At 43.7% G+C, this 20,666-nt stretch overlaps 1 protein-coding gene across 2 annotated transcripts in view; it reads right to left on the minus strand.

The window, feature by feature from the left end:
- Positions 1 to 5,842: 5,842 nt before the first annotated feature.
- cplx1 (complexin 1) overlaps positions 5,843 to 20,666 on the minus strand; it is a 65,530-nt gene continuing 50,706 nt past the window's right edge. For both annotated transcript variants that reach the window (XM_026183839.1, XM_026183848.1), the window contains exons 3-4: positions 18,013 to 18,188; positions 5,843 to 7,472 (exon numbers count right to left, since the gene is read on the minus strand). In XM_026183839.1, the coding sequence (XP_026039624.1) occupies positions 7,278 to 7,472; positions 18,013 to 18,188 (371 nt within the window). In that variant the 3' untranslated portion in view covers positions 5,843 to 7,277. The remainder of the gene's footprint in view (positions 7,473 to 18,012; positions 18,189 to 20,666) is intronic.

Here is a 20,666-nt window from a genome sequence, read left to right on the forward strand (position 1 = left end):
CCTGCTGCCTAAGTGCTGCTCAGAGAGCACAAAGGCTGCTGGGTTTGAAAAAGCTGCCTCAGTGCATGAATGCTAATGGAATTGATTTATACCTCCATTTCCTCCACAAGGGAGACTTGTGGACTTTTATTGCAGAGGGGGAACCAAGACCCTTCTGTGTGCTCAAAAGTGTGACGAGGTTGAAATCGTAGGAGGCAACTAAAATCATGATTTAAACAGAGTCCAGAGCTGTTATGAAAATCCACTGGGGAAATGACTGTGAGAATATAGTGGCACACACAGAGACAGATGTTGGTGGTTTTGGGTGTGTTTTAATTTATTTTTAAAACTTTTTAAAACGTATGTAAAGTGAAAGAGAAAATCTGTCCCGTCTTTTCTTTAACAGTGATCTCAGTTAGCGTACTAGTAATTTCGCAGCCTCGACTCTGGTGAAAATAGAAGAATATATGGGCTTTCTCTGAGTTAAGCTTGAGGAAATGCTTTGAATACATCTTTGCTTCATTTGGTGTTGTGAATGACTCCAGGTAACTTTAGAAAAGACATTTAGTCCATTTTTTATTCAAAAATTTGAAGGTTGTATTTAGTTGTTAATCTTAATATATTGCTGTTAATGCCATTTTAAATACTAATAATAACAACCTGTCAAGGGATGGGAGTATCTATGCGTGAAGAGCCGGCAGAGCATAAATTGCTCAGCATCTGTTGGAACAGACAGTAAGAAAGATTTTTCCCCATGTGCACTGGAAACCACATGTGGTTTCTGAAGTTCAACAGAATGCATCCAAATTGCCTGCTTTATCACACAAGTGAAAATACTATTATTTATGGATAAATTAACGTGTTTGTTATTCTTGTAAAAAAGCTGTGTATTTCTGAAAACACACGGCAGCGCTGCAGAGAAGAATGAAGAATGTCAGCATACCTTTACCAAGTGGAACTTGCTGATGCATGAGTGGGAGGTACATAAATGACAAGCCTTGAACAGTAAATGCTAAAATGTGATGCTTGTAACCTTGTGGGCAAGGAACATTAGAAATCCAAAATAGTGAGATAAGGAATAAACTCAGAAATGTCAAAACACATTAATTGAATAATTTGGTTTTACTTTCTGCCTGCTTTCTGTTCCCAAATTAAAACCAGCGCAAAAGTAGGGTGCCATCCCTCCTCGGCATTCCTTTATTATCTTTTCAGTGGATTTGTTTGATGTTAAAGGTCTGCTGTTACCCGTAAACCCATTATCACAGACGCACTTATGGCAACCAGTTTGCTATGAGAGATATGCCATTTGCATCTCTTTGATGTCTATGTACTCACTGTGACACGATCACAAGTCAGGTCTGCCTCCAATCACGATTTGAACGACAAACTGCATTCTGTTTACAGCCCTTTTCGCTTTTATTGAATAGATGTTGAAATTCCTTCTGAGAAAAAAAAAAGTAAAAAATGCACAACAGTCATGTTGAGATGAAAAACAGGTTTGACTGACACAAACAGTAACATGTGAAATACATTAAAGGTTTTTGCACATACTTCCTCAACGAATGCCATGCAATGGGATATGATCCATGACGGCAGGCCACGTCTCAGAGTCACAAAGCGGGGATGATCCCGCCTCCCAGAAACACACTACATGACTCTACCACTCCTTCCATATATTGTTTTCTTTTTTTTCTCTTGTACACACAGGTAGCTAAAGACTTGCTGCTGTACTGTTTGAATGCAGAAACACAAGACGATGAAAAATCATATGAAATCACTTTATTCTCAGTGTGCGGTGATTCCATTTTTGCAGGAAAGTTACAGACCGAAATATTAGTCTAAAATGGCATGCAGTGAGGCTAACAGGTGGCGCTTTGAAACACAGAGAGGACACGGAACGATTATATCAACAACCTTGCCTACATCGCACACCATAAGCATGCATACATGTTGGTCAACAAATAGGGAGCTACAGAGAAAGAGAGAGAGAGAGAGGAGGGGGGTGAGAAGATTTTGCAGTACAAAAGAATACACTAAATGAACATGTTTTTTTTTTCTCTCAAAATATCAACCACCAGAGGACAGGACCGGCTACAGACAAGAAAGAAAAACATACTGCACCAGACTAAATATCTTCTCAACAAGTACAGAAAAGAGAGAGACAGATGCAAGAAGAGAGAAACGTCAGACAGTTACATTCAAGTCACATCAAAAGATTTTTTTTTTCTTTTTTGTGCCATGTTTTTCAGGCAGCTTTTTAAATTCTATCAATGGCTGTATGAGTGGCACAAATGACTGACTGGGTGTCTGACACAGTCTACTGGACAACAGGATATTGATTACGCATGACTTGGGCAGTTTGTTTAGGCAGTGATCAAAAAGCCATTTGGAGCGCAATCAACCGACATTTACAAGATGATGATGATGATGATGATGAATGAGTCCATGATTATGTCAGTGGATGAGAAGCAAAGCTTGATCTGATTTCAGAGCACACTCACTCATAGCCTGAAGGAATGCACGCGCTAACGACGTTTGCTAAGGTGTTGTCGTCCTTTGCAGGGGCAGTAATTGTAGCTTTCTAGATTATTTTCTGGGCCAAAAAAAGAGATATTTCACTCATAAAGAAAGACCGTAGCTATAGGCTTGCTAATCCGCTAGCAATGAAAATATAAAATTCTTTAGCCGAGAACCCAATGAGACTCTAAGTGAAGGCTAAATATGTTTAACGTCTATGAAAAACATTACTAGAATACCTGAGAATTTTAAAATAAATCAGATATGCAGGAACTAAATGGGAATGACACCCCTTGACTAGGTCTAATACTACCAGCACTATTCTTTGGTTTGACTGAATAACTGCTGTGATGATGGATTTGAGTGCATGAAACATCTACTGGCTTCTAGCTAGCTGCTAACACACTGTAGGAACAGAGGCTGGCAAAGGCAGTTTACAGGTACAATAAAATCACAGGAAGTTCAATAAATGTGCTCTACAGATGATCTTACCACACTGTGCCATTTGATTTTGTTTTAACATATTCAGGGTATATATGTATATATTCACCATGATTACAGAGCTCACAAAACACAGAGAGAAGCTAAATTTCCCTTTCTCTACGCCACAGAAATACACAAGATCAGAATTAGTGTCATTTCATGGTTAGCTAGCTTAATAAAAACAGTCATAATGTGGCGAAACAGCTGGTTTTGAAAACCCTAATTTAACACCTACCTATGGCTACTGTGCACAAGTATTTTCCAACAAAATTTAACCGATCACTGCAAAAAGCACATTTATGATTTCCCCTAGACTTCATGCGGGACTTTTCCTAAATGGCAGCTAATATAACCTCTCCGCAGCAACATTTTAGTGCCATTAATCAGATTCAGTCTAGATAAATTTTGCGGTTACAGCATCAAATTTAAGTTATTCATTGTGATGTACTTGTAGGCTGAAAAGGCATTTACTGAGGTGTAGTGTAAATCTAAGTTTGCGTGTTACCAGCTCGAGTCTGGTGGAATGTCTGAAATATCTGGAATGTTTAACAAGACACTGGGAATGATGGAGAAATTTAAAGAAAAGGCATGAGGAGGATATATTTATTCCGTCCTCATTTGTTTTTAAATTTGTGCTATTACAGTTACCTGCAAGGCAGAGTAAACTGTAAACTATAAACAGCAGGTCAATGTTATTTTTTCAAGATGCCAAGGATGACTTTGATTTGTTAATGTCTGCTTGTAAAAACCTGCAGTTTGTAACTCTGAACACAAACCCTGGATGCCGTATGTCACGTGGATGAACACTTCTCACAACATTAAACGAATCATCCCACTTTCTCTCTTCCTTGTTTTAAGTAAATACCTCTGACCAATGAAGGCTTAACACTAGGAAGGCCCAGAGCCCAGCCATTTGGCTTTTCTACCTTTAAAACCCGGAGAGCAGCCAAATGGCTGGTAGGCTTTTAGCTAAGCTTTAGCTTCAGGCAAGTGGAAGCTAAATGGCTAGTCATTCATATGTAAATTGGGTTGTTACCGGGGAATTCTGGAGGGAGGGGAGTGGGGGTGTGTGGATGAGGGGGGGGGGGAGCTGCTAAAAGCGGTGAGCTTCCTTTTGTTTCATCTTGATGCATTCTCAATCATCCAGGGAAACAAATCTCCAAAAGTCACCAACTTGGAGTGTTTCAGTTTGCCATCTTAGGGAGAAATCAACACACATGGGTGTATGTCCTTTGTTGCTGAGATTTATTGATAAAAACAGTACAAAAAATCAACCATTTGTACACATTTTTACAAATAATTATAAAAAGTGAGTGAGTACATTTCAACATTTTCAGCAATCACTCACAATCCTGGCACTGCCATGGTATCTGTAGTCTGCATTTACCACATGTGTATCTGTTGCAGTGAACACATCGCACAGTGGCATGATTGTTCTTGCAATTGTGTTTGACCTGACACATGGCTCTTTTTCCAGGGCTCGGTGTGGAGGGTTGTGTCAAAGGCAACTGTTCTTTTCTTGCCTTCTTCGCAGCTACATGAGAGTGAGCTAACTCCCTTGCAAGCTCCACCAGGAAGTCCACCCGTCTTTCCTTCGTCCCGGAGCATGCTTGATACAGCACATGTGCATTCAGTGCTGCCATGTCAATCATGTTATAAAACACGGCAACTGGCCAGCGCCGTGTTCCTCTGCGGACAGTGTACTCCCAAACCATCTGGTCCATCTGGACCATCTGGGTTTTGTGCCTCGCCCCGCGCTGAAACACAAAAACGTGCTCCCCAGGATGGAAGCTGGCTCCAGCAGGTTTGTGAGGACCTCAGAGCTCAGCTTCAGGGCCTGCAGGGGGATGTCTGATCACAGCTACAGCTGCAGTTATTATATGATATAGCTGTTTACAACTAACATTTAAACTCTCCATTCCTTCAACCTCTGCTGCCACGCTGACGGCGTATGCGGCCAAACGGAAGAAGACAGTCTATATTCTTAGCAGCATGCACGGCGTGGTTCAGACTGATAACACTACCAAAAGGAAGCCAAACACTGTCACCCTTTACAACAAAACAAAGTGTGGCGTGGATGTGATGGACCAGATGGTTCGGGAGTACACTGTCCGCAGAGGAACACGGCGCTGGCCAGTTGCCGTGTTTTATAACATGATTGACATGGCAGCACTGAATGCACATGTGCTGTATCAAGCATGCTCCGGGACGAAGGAAAGACGGGTGGACTTCCTGGTGGAGCTTGCAAGGGAGTTAGCTCACTCTCATGTAGCTGCGAAGAAGGCAAGAAAAGAACAGTTGCCTTTGACACAACCCTCCACACCGAGCCCTGGAAAAAGAGCCATGTGTCAGGTCAAACACAATTGCAAGAACAATCATGCCACTGTGCGATGTGTTCACTGCAACAGATACACATGTGGTAAATGCAGACTACAGATACCATGGCAGTGCCAGGATTGTGAGTGATTGCTGAAAATGTTGAAATGTACTCACTCACTTTTTATAATTATTTGTAAAAATGTGTACAAATGGTTGATTTTTTGTACTGTTTTTATCAATAAATCTCAGCAACAAAGGACATACACCCATGTGTGTTGATTTCTCCCTAAGATGGCAAACTGAAACACTCCAAGTTGGTGACTTTTGGAGATTTGTTTCCCTGGATGATTGAGAATGCATCAAGATGAAACAAAAGGAAGCTCACCGCTTTTAGCAGCTCCCCCACCCCTCATCCACACACCCCCACTCCCCTCCCTCCAGAATTCCCAGGTAACAACCCAATTTACATATGAATGACTAGCCAATTTAGCTTCCACTTGCCTGAAGCTAAAGCTTAGCTAAAAGCCTACCAGCCATTTGGCTGGTGGCGGGTTTTAAAGGTAGAAAGGTAGAAGCCTGGGACTGCCAGTGTTAAGTCTCGCTACAGTAAGTAGCCACCCTCGCGTCTTTAACATCGACTAACATTAGGGATTAACTTCAAACACACAACAATGAAGATTGTCTGTTATTGCTGATTTGGGACTCAACTCCCATCAGTTAAACCAACGGACACGAGACAACTTCATTTTGAACAATATATTGCACTATTGTCACTGTCTGTTCACATATAGTGTATTCACAACATAGTTGTGTTTGGGAAGTGTCTTTTTAAAAAGTAAAATGATGAAAGTGTTAGCACGATTCAAAATTAACAAGCCTGGGCAAACGTTTACATTTCCTATTACAAAAAGCTGAGTGTGCAACACCACAGAAGGAAAAGAACTTTGTTTTTTTAAGCCTCAAACATGTATAGCCAGTGACTTTATAGAATTTAAGGATTTCATCTTACTCTTTTTAAGACAAACTTTATGGAGAACATTTATAATTTCCACCATGGAAGAACGTTTTAGACACAAAGTCAATTATCGCTTACTGTACACGGTGGTGGATGAGACGTTAACTAAATAAAAATGGAAAACCAGTTATTGCCTCAAATTTTCAGTGTATTTTGCTTCATCATAACAAAGGAAATGGTATCCATATATGTACTTCACAACTTTACTGCATGCTTAAAAAAGTAAACAAAACAAAGCAAAACAAAAAAGTTTCATTTCAACTGAATTCCTTCACTTTTGAGTTTACAGGTGTATTGGCTTTGCCAGTGTTCGTACTACACATTTACATTAAAACAGTGAGAACATATGGGACAGTTTGTGGGAATGATCCTAACCAAGGAGAACCAATAAAAATGCAAGTATATATACACTGTATGTATCAAATATTAGCAAGAACATAACAGGACGATTCAATTAAATTTGATATGATTTGGATCATTTCTTACAAGTTAAAAATATGGCTTATACTCTTAGTTATCTTGTTATACGTCATATTTCACTGATATATAGTACTCTTTTTATATAACCGAGGCTATTTACAAACAAAAAGGGTGGATGATGGGTGATATCTGGTCGTATTCTAAGTGCTGGGCATTTTGAAAACATGGCATCAGTTTGCCTTAAGTAAAGACATTCGATCTGTGTAGGTGTTGCATACTTTTTAAAACACGATAATAATCACAGGTTATCAAGAAAGATCTCTGTCAGAGATATTAAAAAGTATGAATCACTGTGAGATCAGAAAGTTTAACTTAAGGGCAAAATCACAGCATGTTGTGTAATTCCAGGACACTTAGAAGTTGAGTTGACTGGGTGGGAGGGAGGTGAAGAAAGGTGTGGCTGCAGCTGGAGGTGGGGCAGGGTGGTACAGCATTGATTAGATGGACATTGTAAGAAGTTAACCATTTTCCTGCCAGAACGCTGTTACTTTTTATTGAACATATCCATGAGTGGTGCAGGGATGAATTTCATGACCGTATCCACGATGCTCTCTTCTTCCTCCTCATCGCCGCAGCCAGCAGGAACTGCTTTTTTCGGGCGGGTGAGGCTGCCCTCGGAGGCCTGCTCCATAGCAGCTGCTGCCTCGGCTTCCTTCTCCTCCTTCTTCTTGATGCCATACTGCACGGTAAAAGGGAAAACAGGTAAAAACAAAAAATAGTTAGAAAATGAACACCCTGTAGAGGTTGCAATCAAGACAGAAGCAAAGGATGTTACCATAAAACCACCAAATCTGTACAGGTAGGCTAGATGGATGAGTTGACAAAAAATTGAATTTTAGCATAATTCCTTTAAGTTCATGTAGTCAGTTTTGTTACAATGATGAAAATGGTTCTTTCAGTTGAATAAAGTCTATCCTTCAAGCTCGGGTCCTCTACCAGAGGCCTGGGAGCTTGAGAGTCTTGCGCAGTATCTTAGCTGTTCCCAGGACTGCGCTCTTCTGGACAGAGATCTCCCGATATTGTTCCCGGGATGTGCTGGAGCCACTCGCCTAACTTGGGAGCCACTGCACCTAGTGCTCCGATTACCACTGGGTCCACTGTTACCTTCACCCTCCACATCTTCTCCAGCTGTTCTCTGAGCCCTTGGATTTTCTCGAGTTTCTCGTGTTCCTTCTTCCTGATGTTGCTGTCATTCGGAACCGTTACATCTATCGCTACGGCCGTCTTTTTCTGTTTGTCTACCACCATCAAGCCCGGTTGGTTAGCCACCACCATTAGGGGTGTCTCCCATTTTGACCTCGGGACTTCCAGGCCATACTTGGCACAGATGTTTCTGTATGCTATACCGGCCACTTGGTTACAGCGTTCCATGTATGCCCTGCCAGCTAGCATCTTGCACCCTGCTGTTATGTGCTGGATTGTCTCAGGGGCATCTTTACACAGCCTGCACCTGGGCTATGCTTCATGCATGAAACAACACCCCATTCTCATTCACATACTTCCACTATGTGTCAAACCCGCTTGAGTCTCACAAGATACACAAAGTGTCCTTTGTTGTTGAGTTGTGTTGCCTAAACATAACAAAGCATTGACCAAAATTTCTAAACAGAACAGTGTCCTGACTGACAAACTTAAGCCTTTCCCTACCACAACCCCCTCAAACTCCTATTTACCTAATTTGTTCTGTTCTTTGTTACCAGATGAAGGAGCTCTAAAATCACTCAGCATCTGATATTAGTATGGAGGGTTCAAAAGACACCTATGACAGCAAGATCTGACAGCAAAGCTGTATCTGATGACAAGGGATTAGAATATGCAGTTTTATTAAATTTGTATTAAATATTTACCAACCAACCTGCATAGTTAAGGCCAAAATTCTTCACCAATTATGATCAACTAATTTTGTCAAGAACTTAGGGATAGAAATATGAATGAGTAATAAATTTCATTGTTACATTTCATTAAGCAGTATATTTGCCTCTTTTTAAACTCAACCCTTTATAAAGTCTATTCCTTCTGTCAATTAGTGTCTGTCCAAAAACGTATTTATTATATTTGTAGACACAGGGCCTTAAGCTAGTTAATTGTTATTTTGTTTGTTTTGTTTTTTGCTTTAAAGGCTTGCAGAGAAAACTAGGATTCACTTTAAAATATCAGTTTCTTTTAAATATAGGAACATAAAGACATGAATATTTCAAGCAATTCCAGGAGGTGGTGACTGGTTAAAGCAATAAGTATTCTTATAAAGTAACAGATTTCTTAATTTGCATGGTTTAGCTTGAGGCTACACGCAAATTAGGCTAAACACAATGTATACAGCAACCTTTAGGTCCTGTTGCAACTGATTTCTGCAATTAGATGCAGAAAGAAGTTCAGGTTCTTGTTTTATTTTTGGTTATGTTTTTGTGGGTGTATATGGAGGCTTGAACTGCTGCTAGCTCTAATTTAACCTTCCTGGATATTTTATATAGCAATTACAGAGGCAGAGGCACTTGGCAGGTGTCCTGGACAAGGTTTGCTTTTAAAAAGCCCATTTTTAAGACTACTACTAAATCAAGAGTATGTTTGGAGAACAACAAGCTTGTTAAAACATTAAAGACATCAGCTGGGAAATGCATTCCACTAGTAAGTCCACTGACACAGCCATACTGTAATGTCTGTGAACAACTGCATTGAAGATAGTATGGAAATGATTTTGTATTTTATGAGTGATATTGTCACGGTTTGCGGGGGCAAGCCGTGTGGAATATATATAGGACCAAAAGGCGGCAGCTCTGGTGCAGGTGAGTGTTTATTAACAACAAAAATGCAAACAACAAAGGCGCTAGGAACATGAAACTGAAACCTAAACTGGGTAAACAACACAAACCAAGAATGACGGTGCAGGGAGGTCCGGGGAAATACATACAGGGAGACCGAGGGGAAACAACACAGACGAACCAGCAACTACTATGACAGAAGACACAACTTAAATACACTCAGAGAACACAGGGGGATTACATACAGGTGGGGACACAGCTGGGAGTAATTAACATGACGAGACTAGGGAGGCAAACTGAAAACACTCACATAAGACACAGACCTTCACAATAAAACAGGAACTTACACATGAAAGGACACAAACTAAGAAACGCGGACTAGATACAGGAACACACGGGCAGAACAGAGTAAACACTAACCAGAGGAAGAACAGAACCAAAATCGCGAAGAGAAAACACAAAACGCTGGGTCAAAAGGACCCAGGATCATGACAGTACCCCCCCCTCAAAGGCTGGCTCCAGACAGCCCAACAAGAAACAAAACAGCCAGAAAAAACAGAAAACAACCCGACCAGGGCGGGCGGCGGGGGCCCAGGAAGGAGGGCTCGAAGCAAAACAAAACCGGAGCACCAGAAGGCCAAAAGACAAAAACAAAAAACGAGCCCAAAACCAAAAGAAACGAAGCACACCAAAACACAGGAAAAAAACAGAGTCCAAAACAGAAGAGTTCAGGGGGCCGACAGCACAGGAGTCCAAAACAGTTCGGGGGGCCGGCCAGGGGGCCGACAGCACAGGAGTCCAAAACAGTTCGGGGGGCCGACCGTGCGGACGGCAACGGCGGCGACGTGGATACAGTTCGGGAGGCCGGCCGTGCGGACGGCAACGGCGGCCACTCAGGCGATGGCGGTCCGGGGGCCGGCCGTGCGGAAGGCAGCGGCGGCCACTCAGGCGATGGCGGTCCGGGGGCCGGCCGTGCGGAAGGCAGCGGCGGCCACTCAGGCGATGGCGGTCCGGGGGCCGGCCGTGCGGAAGGCAGCGGCGGCCACTCAGGCGATGGCGATCAGGGGGCCGGCCGCGCGGAAGGCAGCGGCGGCGCCCAAGTGTCAGGCGCACCGGCCGAGGCTTGGAGGGCACAGGACCAGGCGACGCTGAAGCAGAGGCAGGACCAGGCGTAACAGAAGCACAGGCAGAGGCCGGACCAGACGAGGATGAAGACTCGGATGAAGCCGGACCAGACGAGGCTGCAGCTGGCGATGAGGCTGCAGCTGGCGATGAGGCTGCAGCTGGCGATGAGGCTGCAGCTGGCGATGAGGCTGCAGCTGGCGATGAGGCTGCAGCAGGCGAAGGCGATGAGGCTGCAGCTGGCGATGAGGCTGCAGCAGGCGATGAGGCTGCAGCAGGCGATGAGGCTGCAGCAGGCGATGAGGCCGCAGCAGACGAAGGCTCTGAGGCCGCAGCAGACGAAGGCTCTGAGGCCGCAGCTGACGAAGGCTCTGAGGCCGCAGCTGACGAAGGCTCTGAGGCCGCAGCTGACGAAGCACAGGCTGGAGCTGCAGCTGACGAAGCACAGGCTGGAGCTGGCATAGCAGATGGTGGCTGGATGGGCTCCTCGGGCCCTCCAGCTGATGTGGCATGGTGCTGGTGCGGTTCTCCTGAACCCCCAGCTGACGAGGAAGGTTGCTGAACGGGCCCCTCGGACCCTCCAGCGGAGACAGGAGGCTGAACGGGCCCCTCGGACCCTCCAGCCGACGAGGCATGAGGCTGGTGTGGTTCTCCGGAACCACCAGCTGACGAGGAAGGCTGCTGGACGGGCTCCTCGGGCCCCCCAGCTGAAACAGGAAACAAAGGCCGGAGCGGTCCGTCGGACCCTCCAGCGGAGACAAGAGACGAAGGCCGGAGCGGTCCCTCGGGTGGCTGCTTAAACTCCAGGGGTCTAGAATCAGCTGAGGACTGGGACCTAGCCTCTGGGGAAGCCCTGGAGCGGCAAACTGTGCCAAAGGCGGCTGAACTACAAAAAGCACCTTGAGGTAAAATTATACTTTCTCCCTGCATGGAGTGAGTATGTGAGACCACTATTACTGGAGCCAGAGTTACGGGTAGCGGGGGCACTGGAGCTACTGGGGCCTGCGCTACAGGCGGCACTGGAGCTACTGGGGCCTGCGCTACAGGCGGCACTGGAGCTACTGGGGCCTGCGCTACAGGCGGCACTGGAGCTACTGGGGCCTGCGCTACAGGCGGCACTGGGGCCTGCGCTACAGGCGGCACTGGGGCCTGCGCTACAGGCGGCACTGGGGCCTGCGCTACAGGCGGCACTGGGGCCTGCGCTACAGGCGGCACTGGGGCCTGCGCTACAGGCGGCACTGGAGACTGAGCTGAGGGTGGCACTGGAGACTGAGCTGAGGGTGGCACTGGCTGCGGGGGAGCTAACTGGGCTGAGAGTGGCTGCGCGGGAGCTAACTGGGCTGAGAGTGGCTGCGGGGGAGGTGATATGCTGTTCACAAAGTCATCTGCCGCACAGAACACCGCCCCTGAATGAACAGTCATACAGTCCGCAAATGGAAAACAGTCCTCACTCACCACAGCCAGCGAATTAGAAGTCCGAACGTCCAGCTGTGGGGTGGCGCGCTTGCGGCGCGATCGGCGTCTCCTCCCCGCAGACGGCTCCGACGGGCCGGGCAAGATCACATCCGGCGAGTCGGGCAGCGAGGCAGGAGTGGCTGAGAGAAGGTGCGGTGTGAGCCGGAGAAAAGCCTGCATGGTCGGAGGAAGCGAGTCCAATAGCCATGGCAGGCCGGAAAAGAGCCGTTGCAGCCGGTCTTCTGCTGCGCGGCGAGGCTCTTCCGGGGGATGTTCCAGCCATAGGCTGAGAAGGATCTCCACATTGTATGTGATGTCGTCCTGGAGCTCCTCGGACGGATTTACTGCCGCTGGGTCCATGGTGGCTGGTTCGTTCTGTCACGGTTTGCGGGGGCAAGCCGTGTGGAATATATATAGGACCAAAAGGTAGTGATGGGACGTTCTGTATCGAGGCTTCGGAGCGTGTGTCGAGTAATGGAGGGGGCATTTCCGCGAAGCGCGTATCGAGGCTTGCTTCATTTATGGGAGGAGCTGAAAATGATGACGTCCGAAGCCTCGCTGCCCGGCTGTACCACGTGACTGGTTCATGAAGTGGTTCGAACTTTGCCGCGAGATATGACAGCGATATAAACCCCTCAGACTTCATTCAAAAATGTGGGTGTTTGATGGAGAGTTGCGGTTAGTGAGAGTTTGGAGACCGTTTGGAGGTTTATGAGAGTGAGGAAAGTCAGGAGAGAATGGAGCCAGCTAAGAAGAGGAGGATGTCCTCCCCTGTGTGGGAACATTTTGATCTTATTCCTCCCAACAAGGTATGTAAATTTCTACAGAAGATGTATTTTCATGATACTGATGGTGCAATACAATTTATGTTGAGCTGTCTTGACTTTTGTACAAGGTGAAGTGTTTTCTATGTGCCAGGGAGCTGGGATATAACAACACCTTATCCATGCTTAGGCACTACAGAGCTTTGCATGAGAATAAGGGGGACACCGATTGTGGAGCAAGACCAGGTGAGCCATCAAATGCAATGATAATATAGGATGCAGTAATGTTACTAAATGATATAACAATATTATACAACTGTTATAAGTTACGTATGTGATATTTATATTTGTGCTTTATCTTTATTGTCTTTCCTCAGGAGAACAATCTCAAATAGATGAAGACCTGGTCAGCATGGTGATTGAGGACTCCCAGCCATTTAGCATTGTGGAGGACAAAGGATTCAAAAGATTTGTTAAATCATTAAATCCTAGCTATGTTCTCCCCACTAAAAAGGTCATAAAAGCAGTGAAAATTTAGTTTTTACAGAATAAAATGTGAACAGGCAGTGTGTAGCTGTCCATACCTCAACGTTACAAAAGCACAACCACTGTCCACACCCCAACCACACCTCACCTCACAGTAAATGATCATTTCCATTTCAAGCATTTCCAAATAATCATTTCCCATACTGCCACTATAAATATACACAGTATACTGCCATCACTACAATATACATGTTTTACACACTCCTTTTGTTGTTGACATTTACAGGCTGTGTGCAAAATGCCACACTCTTCAAATTCATGCCAGCTATTATTTTTACGTCCAGTAGGTGTCCTGCTAGAGCAAATGAAGCTTCATGAAGCTTCGCGTTGGGGTGAACCAATTGGATGAAAAGCTTCAGTGCTTCATGGGGCTTCATCTGCCCATCACTACCAAAAGGCGGCAGCTCAGGTGCAGGTGAGTGTTTATTAACAACAAAAATGCAAACAACAAAGGCGCTAGGAACATGAAACTGAAACCTAAACTGGGTAAACTAACAACACAAACCAAGAATGACGGTGCAGGGAGGTCCGGGGAAATACATACAGGGAGACCGAGGGGAAACAACACAGACGAACCAGCAACTACTATGACAGAAGACACAACTTAAATACACTCAGAGAACACAGGGGGATTTTACATACAGGTGGGGACACAGCTGGGAGTAATTAACATGACGAGACTAGGGAGGCAAACTGAAAACACTCACATAAGACACAGACCTTCACAATAAAACAGGAACTTACACATGAAAGGACACAAACTAAGAAACGCGGACTAGATACAGGAACACACGGGCAGAACAGAGTAAACACTAACCAGAGGAAGAACAGAACCAAAATCGCGAAGAGAAAACACAAAACGCTGGGTCAAAAGGACCCAGGATCATGACAGATATGCCCATAACTAACCAAACACTGTGACAATATGACATGAAACATGAAACAAACAAGTCCAGACAGGCTGAAATAATTCATCGTTATTTCAACACGTTAGTTCAAGCACCACAATTGAACCTGAAGCTTTTATGAATTCAGAATAGATGGATAGATTGAATTTGTTGCCATACGGAAACTAGGATCCTGACCTCAATTTCTGCATTAAACCTGAGGATCTGTGTCCAGTTTTGTGTATTTTGTGCATTTGTGGTCATAGATTGAGAAAAATCAATACAGGAGGACTGCAAGGAAAAGGTTGCAGTGCACGGGGAGGTCAGCGGGCCGAGTGATAGTTGATCTTGAGGCAGGGAAGGGGAAAATGAGCTGCACTGCTCCATGACCTCTTGACTGCTTTGCCAGGCACACACTAATGTGATTCTGTGGCAATAAATATCTTAGAGGAGGAGTCGCAGTGTCCATTTCCACTGCAGAGAGGAACACAGGGCATAAGTGGGTATGTCTGTGGAGTGAAGCTGTATGACTGTTTGAGGGAACAACAGCTGAAAAAAAACTGTTGCTTTAAATATTTTTTGTTTTTTGCCTTCATGACTAAACCACTCTTTTGTCAAGATCTTATGTTTTTTCTCTTTGAGGTTTGAGGCTCAAAGACTTAATTACAGTTTAAAAAATGAAAAGACAGGCCTAAATCAGGTATCATAAGGAAAGAGTGGGAGTCGACCCTGGACAGGCCAACAGTCTATCACAGCACTAGCACAGCGACAGACTATAAGTCACATTTATGGCTGATTTGGATTAGCCAACAATGATTTTAGACATTATTTTTCAATTATACCGCATACTAAATTGTGTTTGATTACAATATATTATTTTAGGCTAGACTGGCTCAGATCAGGCCAACAGAAGAATCCTTCAGAACTGTTGAATTGTAGGTTTTCATTTCCTCGGTTCAGTTAAATCCACCGATTTTCAGAAACAGCATCAAATACTGATGTTTTGTCACATCTCAGCCTTAACCATCAAATGGTGAGGAACGACATCAATGCTAAAGGACAATGTTTGTGTATCTTTAGGTGGGTCAAACTCACAGCTCATCGGGTGTATTTGCTTGTAAACAATCCCTTGCATACATACACTGGGTAATATGCAATGTTAATGTTAAGTTAACAGCTTTTCCAAAACCTAACCAAATGCTTTAGGTGTCTTAAACTAAGAGGTGTCTTAAAAACAAAAAGAAAAAAAGAAAACCCAAGTGAAAATTAAGCAAAACAAAAACATGAAACTTCCATATAGGACACAAACTGCAGTCCCTAGCAAACGTTTGACTCACTCAGCCCCTCCAGGCTGCAAACGGACTGTCAGAGGTTGAGTGGTTGGTGGATGTTGTTGCCATTTTAAAAAATGATGTAATCTCTCAGCACTGATGCTTTCCTGTGTCCTCAGTAGTACATATGAGCATAGATATCATGTCGACTGCTTTACTGACAACATTTTATATACCAGTAATAATTCATAAACTGTCACAAATCTTTCAATACCAAAAGTATATTAACACTCCAGCTGCTGCAGTTGGAAAATGTGGGAATCCTCATATACATATCTTCAACAATGACTATTTTAAAGATGTGACTATGAAGAAAAGTTTAACTTCAGCAAGATCGAGAAGCTAAATATTTTTTGACTGGCTGGAGGGGTGTATCTTACTTCAGTACCTAAGAAATATTTCTTCTGAATTTCCGACAGAAATAAAACAAACATTGGTGTAATTGGTTGATGTAGCTCTCTTCTATAACTCCCTCTGTTTCCACTCGGTCTCTCTTTCTTTTTTAGACTTGTTCCACAGTAACAAAGACTTGCATCAGTTGAAATGAACAGCCATGCTTAGTCAGCCCCTCTCACCTTGCTATAATCAAACGCTTCCCAAAGATATGCTGTCATATTGCTCTTTTTTGAGAGAGCGAGAAGGAACTCCAAACATAGTTTTATAAGAGCTACACATAGAAAAGTTTCAGTCTCTCTCAGGGCATTCAAGTCAAATATCTAATGCATTATTAGCAGTGTCAAGGGTAACCCTTCCCGGCAAGCTGCAGACACTTTGATCATCATATCTTATTACAGCTTAATCAAATATTAATTTAGACATTATCAAAGCCAGAATTATCTTGGTGACATAAAAAGGGCCACTAAGTCAAGAATTTCCATTGAACTTTGAAAATGAACTCCAGAAGGGAATATGTTTAAGGATCTATATCCAGTAATTTAAAAAAAAAAATTAAGAGTGCAGAGTTTTAAATCAAAACAGAAGGACTAATATATAGTCCAGTTTTTTAAACCTCCATTCTCCATTAGCTAATTCATTTGAAAGTGCAATTTGCAGTATAAAGCTTGATTTATAGTACTTGTTGAATCCTAATAGAGCCATGCCAGAGAGGCTGATGCTGTTGATTATATTTGTGCAATGGTCTCGCTGCACTGTTTTGTGACCATGAGTGAAGCTGAGCTGTTTATGACGGGCCTGAAGCTAATCGGTCTCGAACAACAGTCACCAAAATGCAAGAGATGTTTTTTTTTTTAGAGCCGATTGAATTTATTGCAGCCAGTGTATAAAAGATGGATGTAACCACCATGACTTCACCTTCTGGTTCTGACCCTGCAGTTTGAAGCCTCAGTATGTTTATCACTATGTTTTTTTTCTTTGTTTTGTTTTTTAAGTCAGATGTTGCAGTTTTTGGATCAGAAAGGGTAACTGTTGAGTTATTAGCCAATATCACCTAGACTGGTTTGCAGCCTGGATTCATGGCCCTGTGTGGGCTGAACACAGACACATATATCACTGACGACTTTAGTTAACAAAATAGTAAAACCAAAACTGAAGCACAAACTTCTGGACAGTCTGTACCTCATCACAAAAACAAATATTTCTCAAATAATTTCATTACAAAAGCTCAAGCAGCATAAAATGAGCAGAAAGGTCCAGATCAGTGACTCCAACTGTCATCAAACACATGTAAAAAGTGCACGTTTTTAAGGAAGCCTGAGGAAATGCAGGTTTTGGGATGTTGAGTTTGATGCTTGGTTTATAGACATGTTAGCAGAACTATACGAGAAGCAAAAGCAGCATCTCTCTACGACTAAAGCCAATCCCACTTCGTTTTACAGAAGTTATATTTGGTTTTTTTACACTGTTTCTATTCTCTCCTTGTCCAATTTAGGGTCAGTCGGAGGCTAGAGCCTATTCTGTCTAGGGCAAGAGGCGGGGTATGCCCTAGACAGGCCAGTCTGTCACAGGGCTAATACAGACAAATGGGCAAGTGTTCATACTCACATTCACAGCTAACGTCAATTTAGAATCACCAGTTAACCTAACCCTACTACTTGCATGTGTTTGGACTGGGAGAGAAAGCTGGGGAGTACCCGGAGAAATGACACAATCTCCACACAGAAAGGCCCCGGACAGGTGGCGGAGCTGAACTCACGACCTCACGACCTTCTTGCTGTGAGGCTGTAACCATGCTGCCCAAGTTTACATTGCATATTTCTACTAAACAGACCTGTTTGTAAGCATGTATAACAGCTGAACAGCAGTTTGTTTAGTCTGTGGACTGGATAACAGTTTAAGAACAATGAGAGCTCTTTGAGCATGATTAACTCGTGAGGCTCTATTAGTATTGAAGTTTACCTTATCCCTGATGCCCTGTCGGATGTTTTCTCTCTCTGCCTCCATTCTTGCATATTTGGCCTTCCTCTCCTCTTCCTGTTGCCTCAGCGCTTCTTGTCTTTCCTCTTCTTTTTTCTGAGCATCAGGATCCTTCTCCTCCTCTCCACCAAGCATCTTGCCCATGTCTTTGGTGGCCCCTGTTGTTGGTAATAGACAGAAAGAAATTGTGAAATAAAAGAAATTCAGTCATTTCTTTTATGGAGTGACACTGGCAGTTCATAGTGATTGCACATAATAGATCACAGCTATCGGGCTGGTTTTCAACATCTGATGTGCCCAGCATTACATCTGAAATCTGGATAATTCAATAGATACTGCTTTGTATTTAAATCCTCTCTCAGGCCAGTGAAAGAGCAGCACTTGACTGAACCAAAGACAAAAGGGTCTGACAATAGAGAGAACAAGAGGTGAGCAGCACGAAGAGAGCTGAGATAAAAGACTGTAATAAATTATTAGCAATTCTCTTGATTGCCTTTGTGCTGCTCATTTTGGCCCTTTACTATCTCCAAGAGGAATTTAGATGCAAGCGCCCACTTGGACCATGGGTTAAGACCAGAGAACAAAGGGCATGGGGAGCAGTTGAAGGGACAATAACAATCAGACACAGGGGCTCATTCTGCTACTGACGTCTGAACTTATTAAATATGTAAAAACTGAGGATGGAGAATGTGGTAAAAAGATCTTCTGTGCTTCACAGCTGGCTGCTGAAGGTTTAACCAATGTGTATCTTATCTGTTCAATTTAAATGCTGCTTATCTTGGAAATTAAACATTCTATCACTGATCTGTATCTTAAATGTGAATGTTTGTCAGCGATGTTTACGTGGCATTAATGAAACACCTGATTCTGAATTTCGGGAAGTGTAAAAAAGAATAGAGAGAGAGAGATGCCAGAAAGTCTTTTTAATGAGGTGCTCTCTTGATGAAGGCTGGATTATCGAAAGTCCTGCTGGTGCTAGCAAAGCTGCAGCAGGCACTGACATACTGCTCTATCTGGACCACTTCTTTTGTGTATGTGTGTGTGTGTGTGTTAGTGGATTATCTGGTGTGTGTGCTGCAGGCGTCAATTGACATTCCTCATACGTCACTATATGGCCAGTGTGTTTATTTCCACCCCAGCGCCTCTTGGAATCATTCTGTAATTTACATCAAGCTTCAGCCAAGGAACACGCCTGCCTTTGTAGAAATACACGGGATGTAAGTGTCTGAACATTAATCACACACGGCAACCGTGAACTTTTTATAGGAAGAAAGAATATTAAAACATTGGCTTTGGAAAAAAAATGCATTAAACATGCCAGCTCCACACTGTCAAAGCTGTCAGAGCTCAAAGTAAGCCAAATACTGCGCTGGAAATTGATCAAATAAAAATATCTTCCACACAGATCTTTGCCCCTGAGAGGAAATATTTTGTTTGTTTTCCATTTGATTGTGTTTTAAAAGGTATGATTACTGGCCTAAGATACAAATCCATCCAGGAAAACATAACACTCACTGGTATTGATGCTTTATGCTTGAAATGGTGCCCGGGGTCATTTCAATGTTAAGCAATTCAGCTAACCAGTTCGCGACCCTTTTAGTGTCCTTCAGGATGAGTGTCCCACAGTCTTATTCACACTCAGAGCAACAAGAATGTTGGTTTAAAAACCCTCCGCTATCATCCTTAAAGTGACAATCACTTGAAAAGCCAAAGATCAAATCAGGAAGTTACCCAGGCTAATCCTGACTGTCAGTCTGCATGTTGAGCTGCTCCCGAGGTGCTTTTGCACACTGGCTTAACACGGAGCCCAGCCTGTATGTGCGGACTCCAGAGGCATTAGCTCTTCTTTCCGGCTCGCTGGCTGGAAGCAAGCCAGCACTCTAACAGTGGTCTGACGAATCTTGAACCCATGACTCTCTGCTCACTTCCAACTTGAAAGAAGGGAATTGATTTTAATGAGAACTGGACCTTTGGACATGGGTAAATTTGAAATACACTCGGTTCTCCCTCTGCCCTTGGCCCAGCGTACTTGCTTTCACTGTTAGGGCTTTTGCTTCCTCCACCGCTCTGGGCTTGACTGTAAAGCTGAGCTTCACTGGTTCTCTGGAGGAAACACTCAAAGACTGAGCCATCTGTTTAGGCGGTGAAATTGATGAGACAGCGATGACCTTAAGGTTCTTGGCTGTAGTTTGAGCTTGCCATATTGACATACCAGTACAAGCCCCAGTCGTTACTCATAAAGCGCAGGGTGATTGCTAATTAATGTTTCTTCACGGTAACTCTTTAATGTCTCTCACACATGGCATGCTGTCATATTGAGAAGGTAGTGCATCATCATTGATATCTGTGAGATTTTATGATATACATGTCAAACATCTGCTTGCACAGTGAGCAAACGTGAGCCCTTTAAAGGCAGTCTATGTAAAGTCTTATTTTGATAGTTTTATCTCTGCTAACCAGGTGGCACGTTGCTTTTGATAGTCCTCAGCGTCATTCAGCTGCCTCTTCAGTAAGCCTCCTCGTCTCTCAGTGACCGCAGACAGACTCTCTATGCCATCTTGGGCAACTTGTTCTTGTGCTCTCCAGCCTTGGGGAGCTTGGCATAGTAGCCTTTCTACAAGTGCAGTTTCTGGTGG

This window comes from Astatotilapia calliptera, chromosome 2 (assembly GCF_900246225.1).
Source record: "Astatotilapia calliptera chromosome 2, fAstCal1.2, whole genome shotgun sequence".
NCBI classification, from domain to species: domain Eukaryota; kingdom Metazoa; phylum Chordata; class Actinopteri; order Cichliformes; family Cichlidae; genus Astatotilapia; species Astatotilapia calliptera.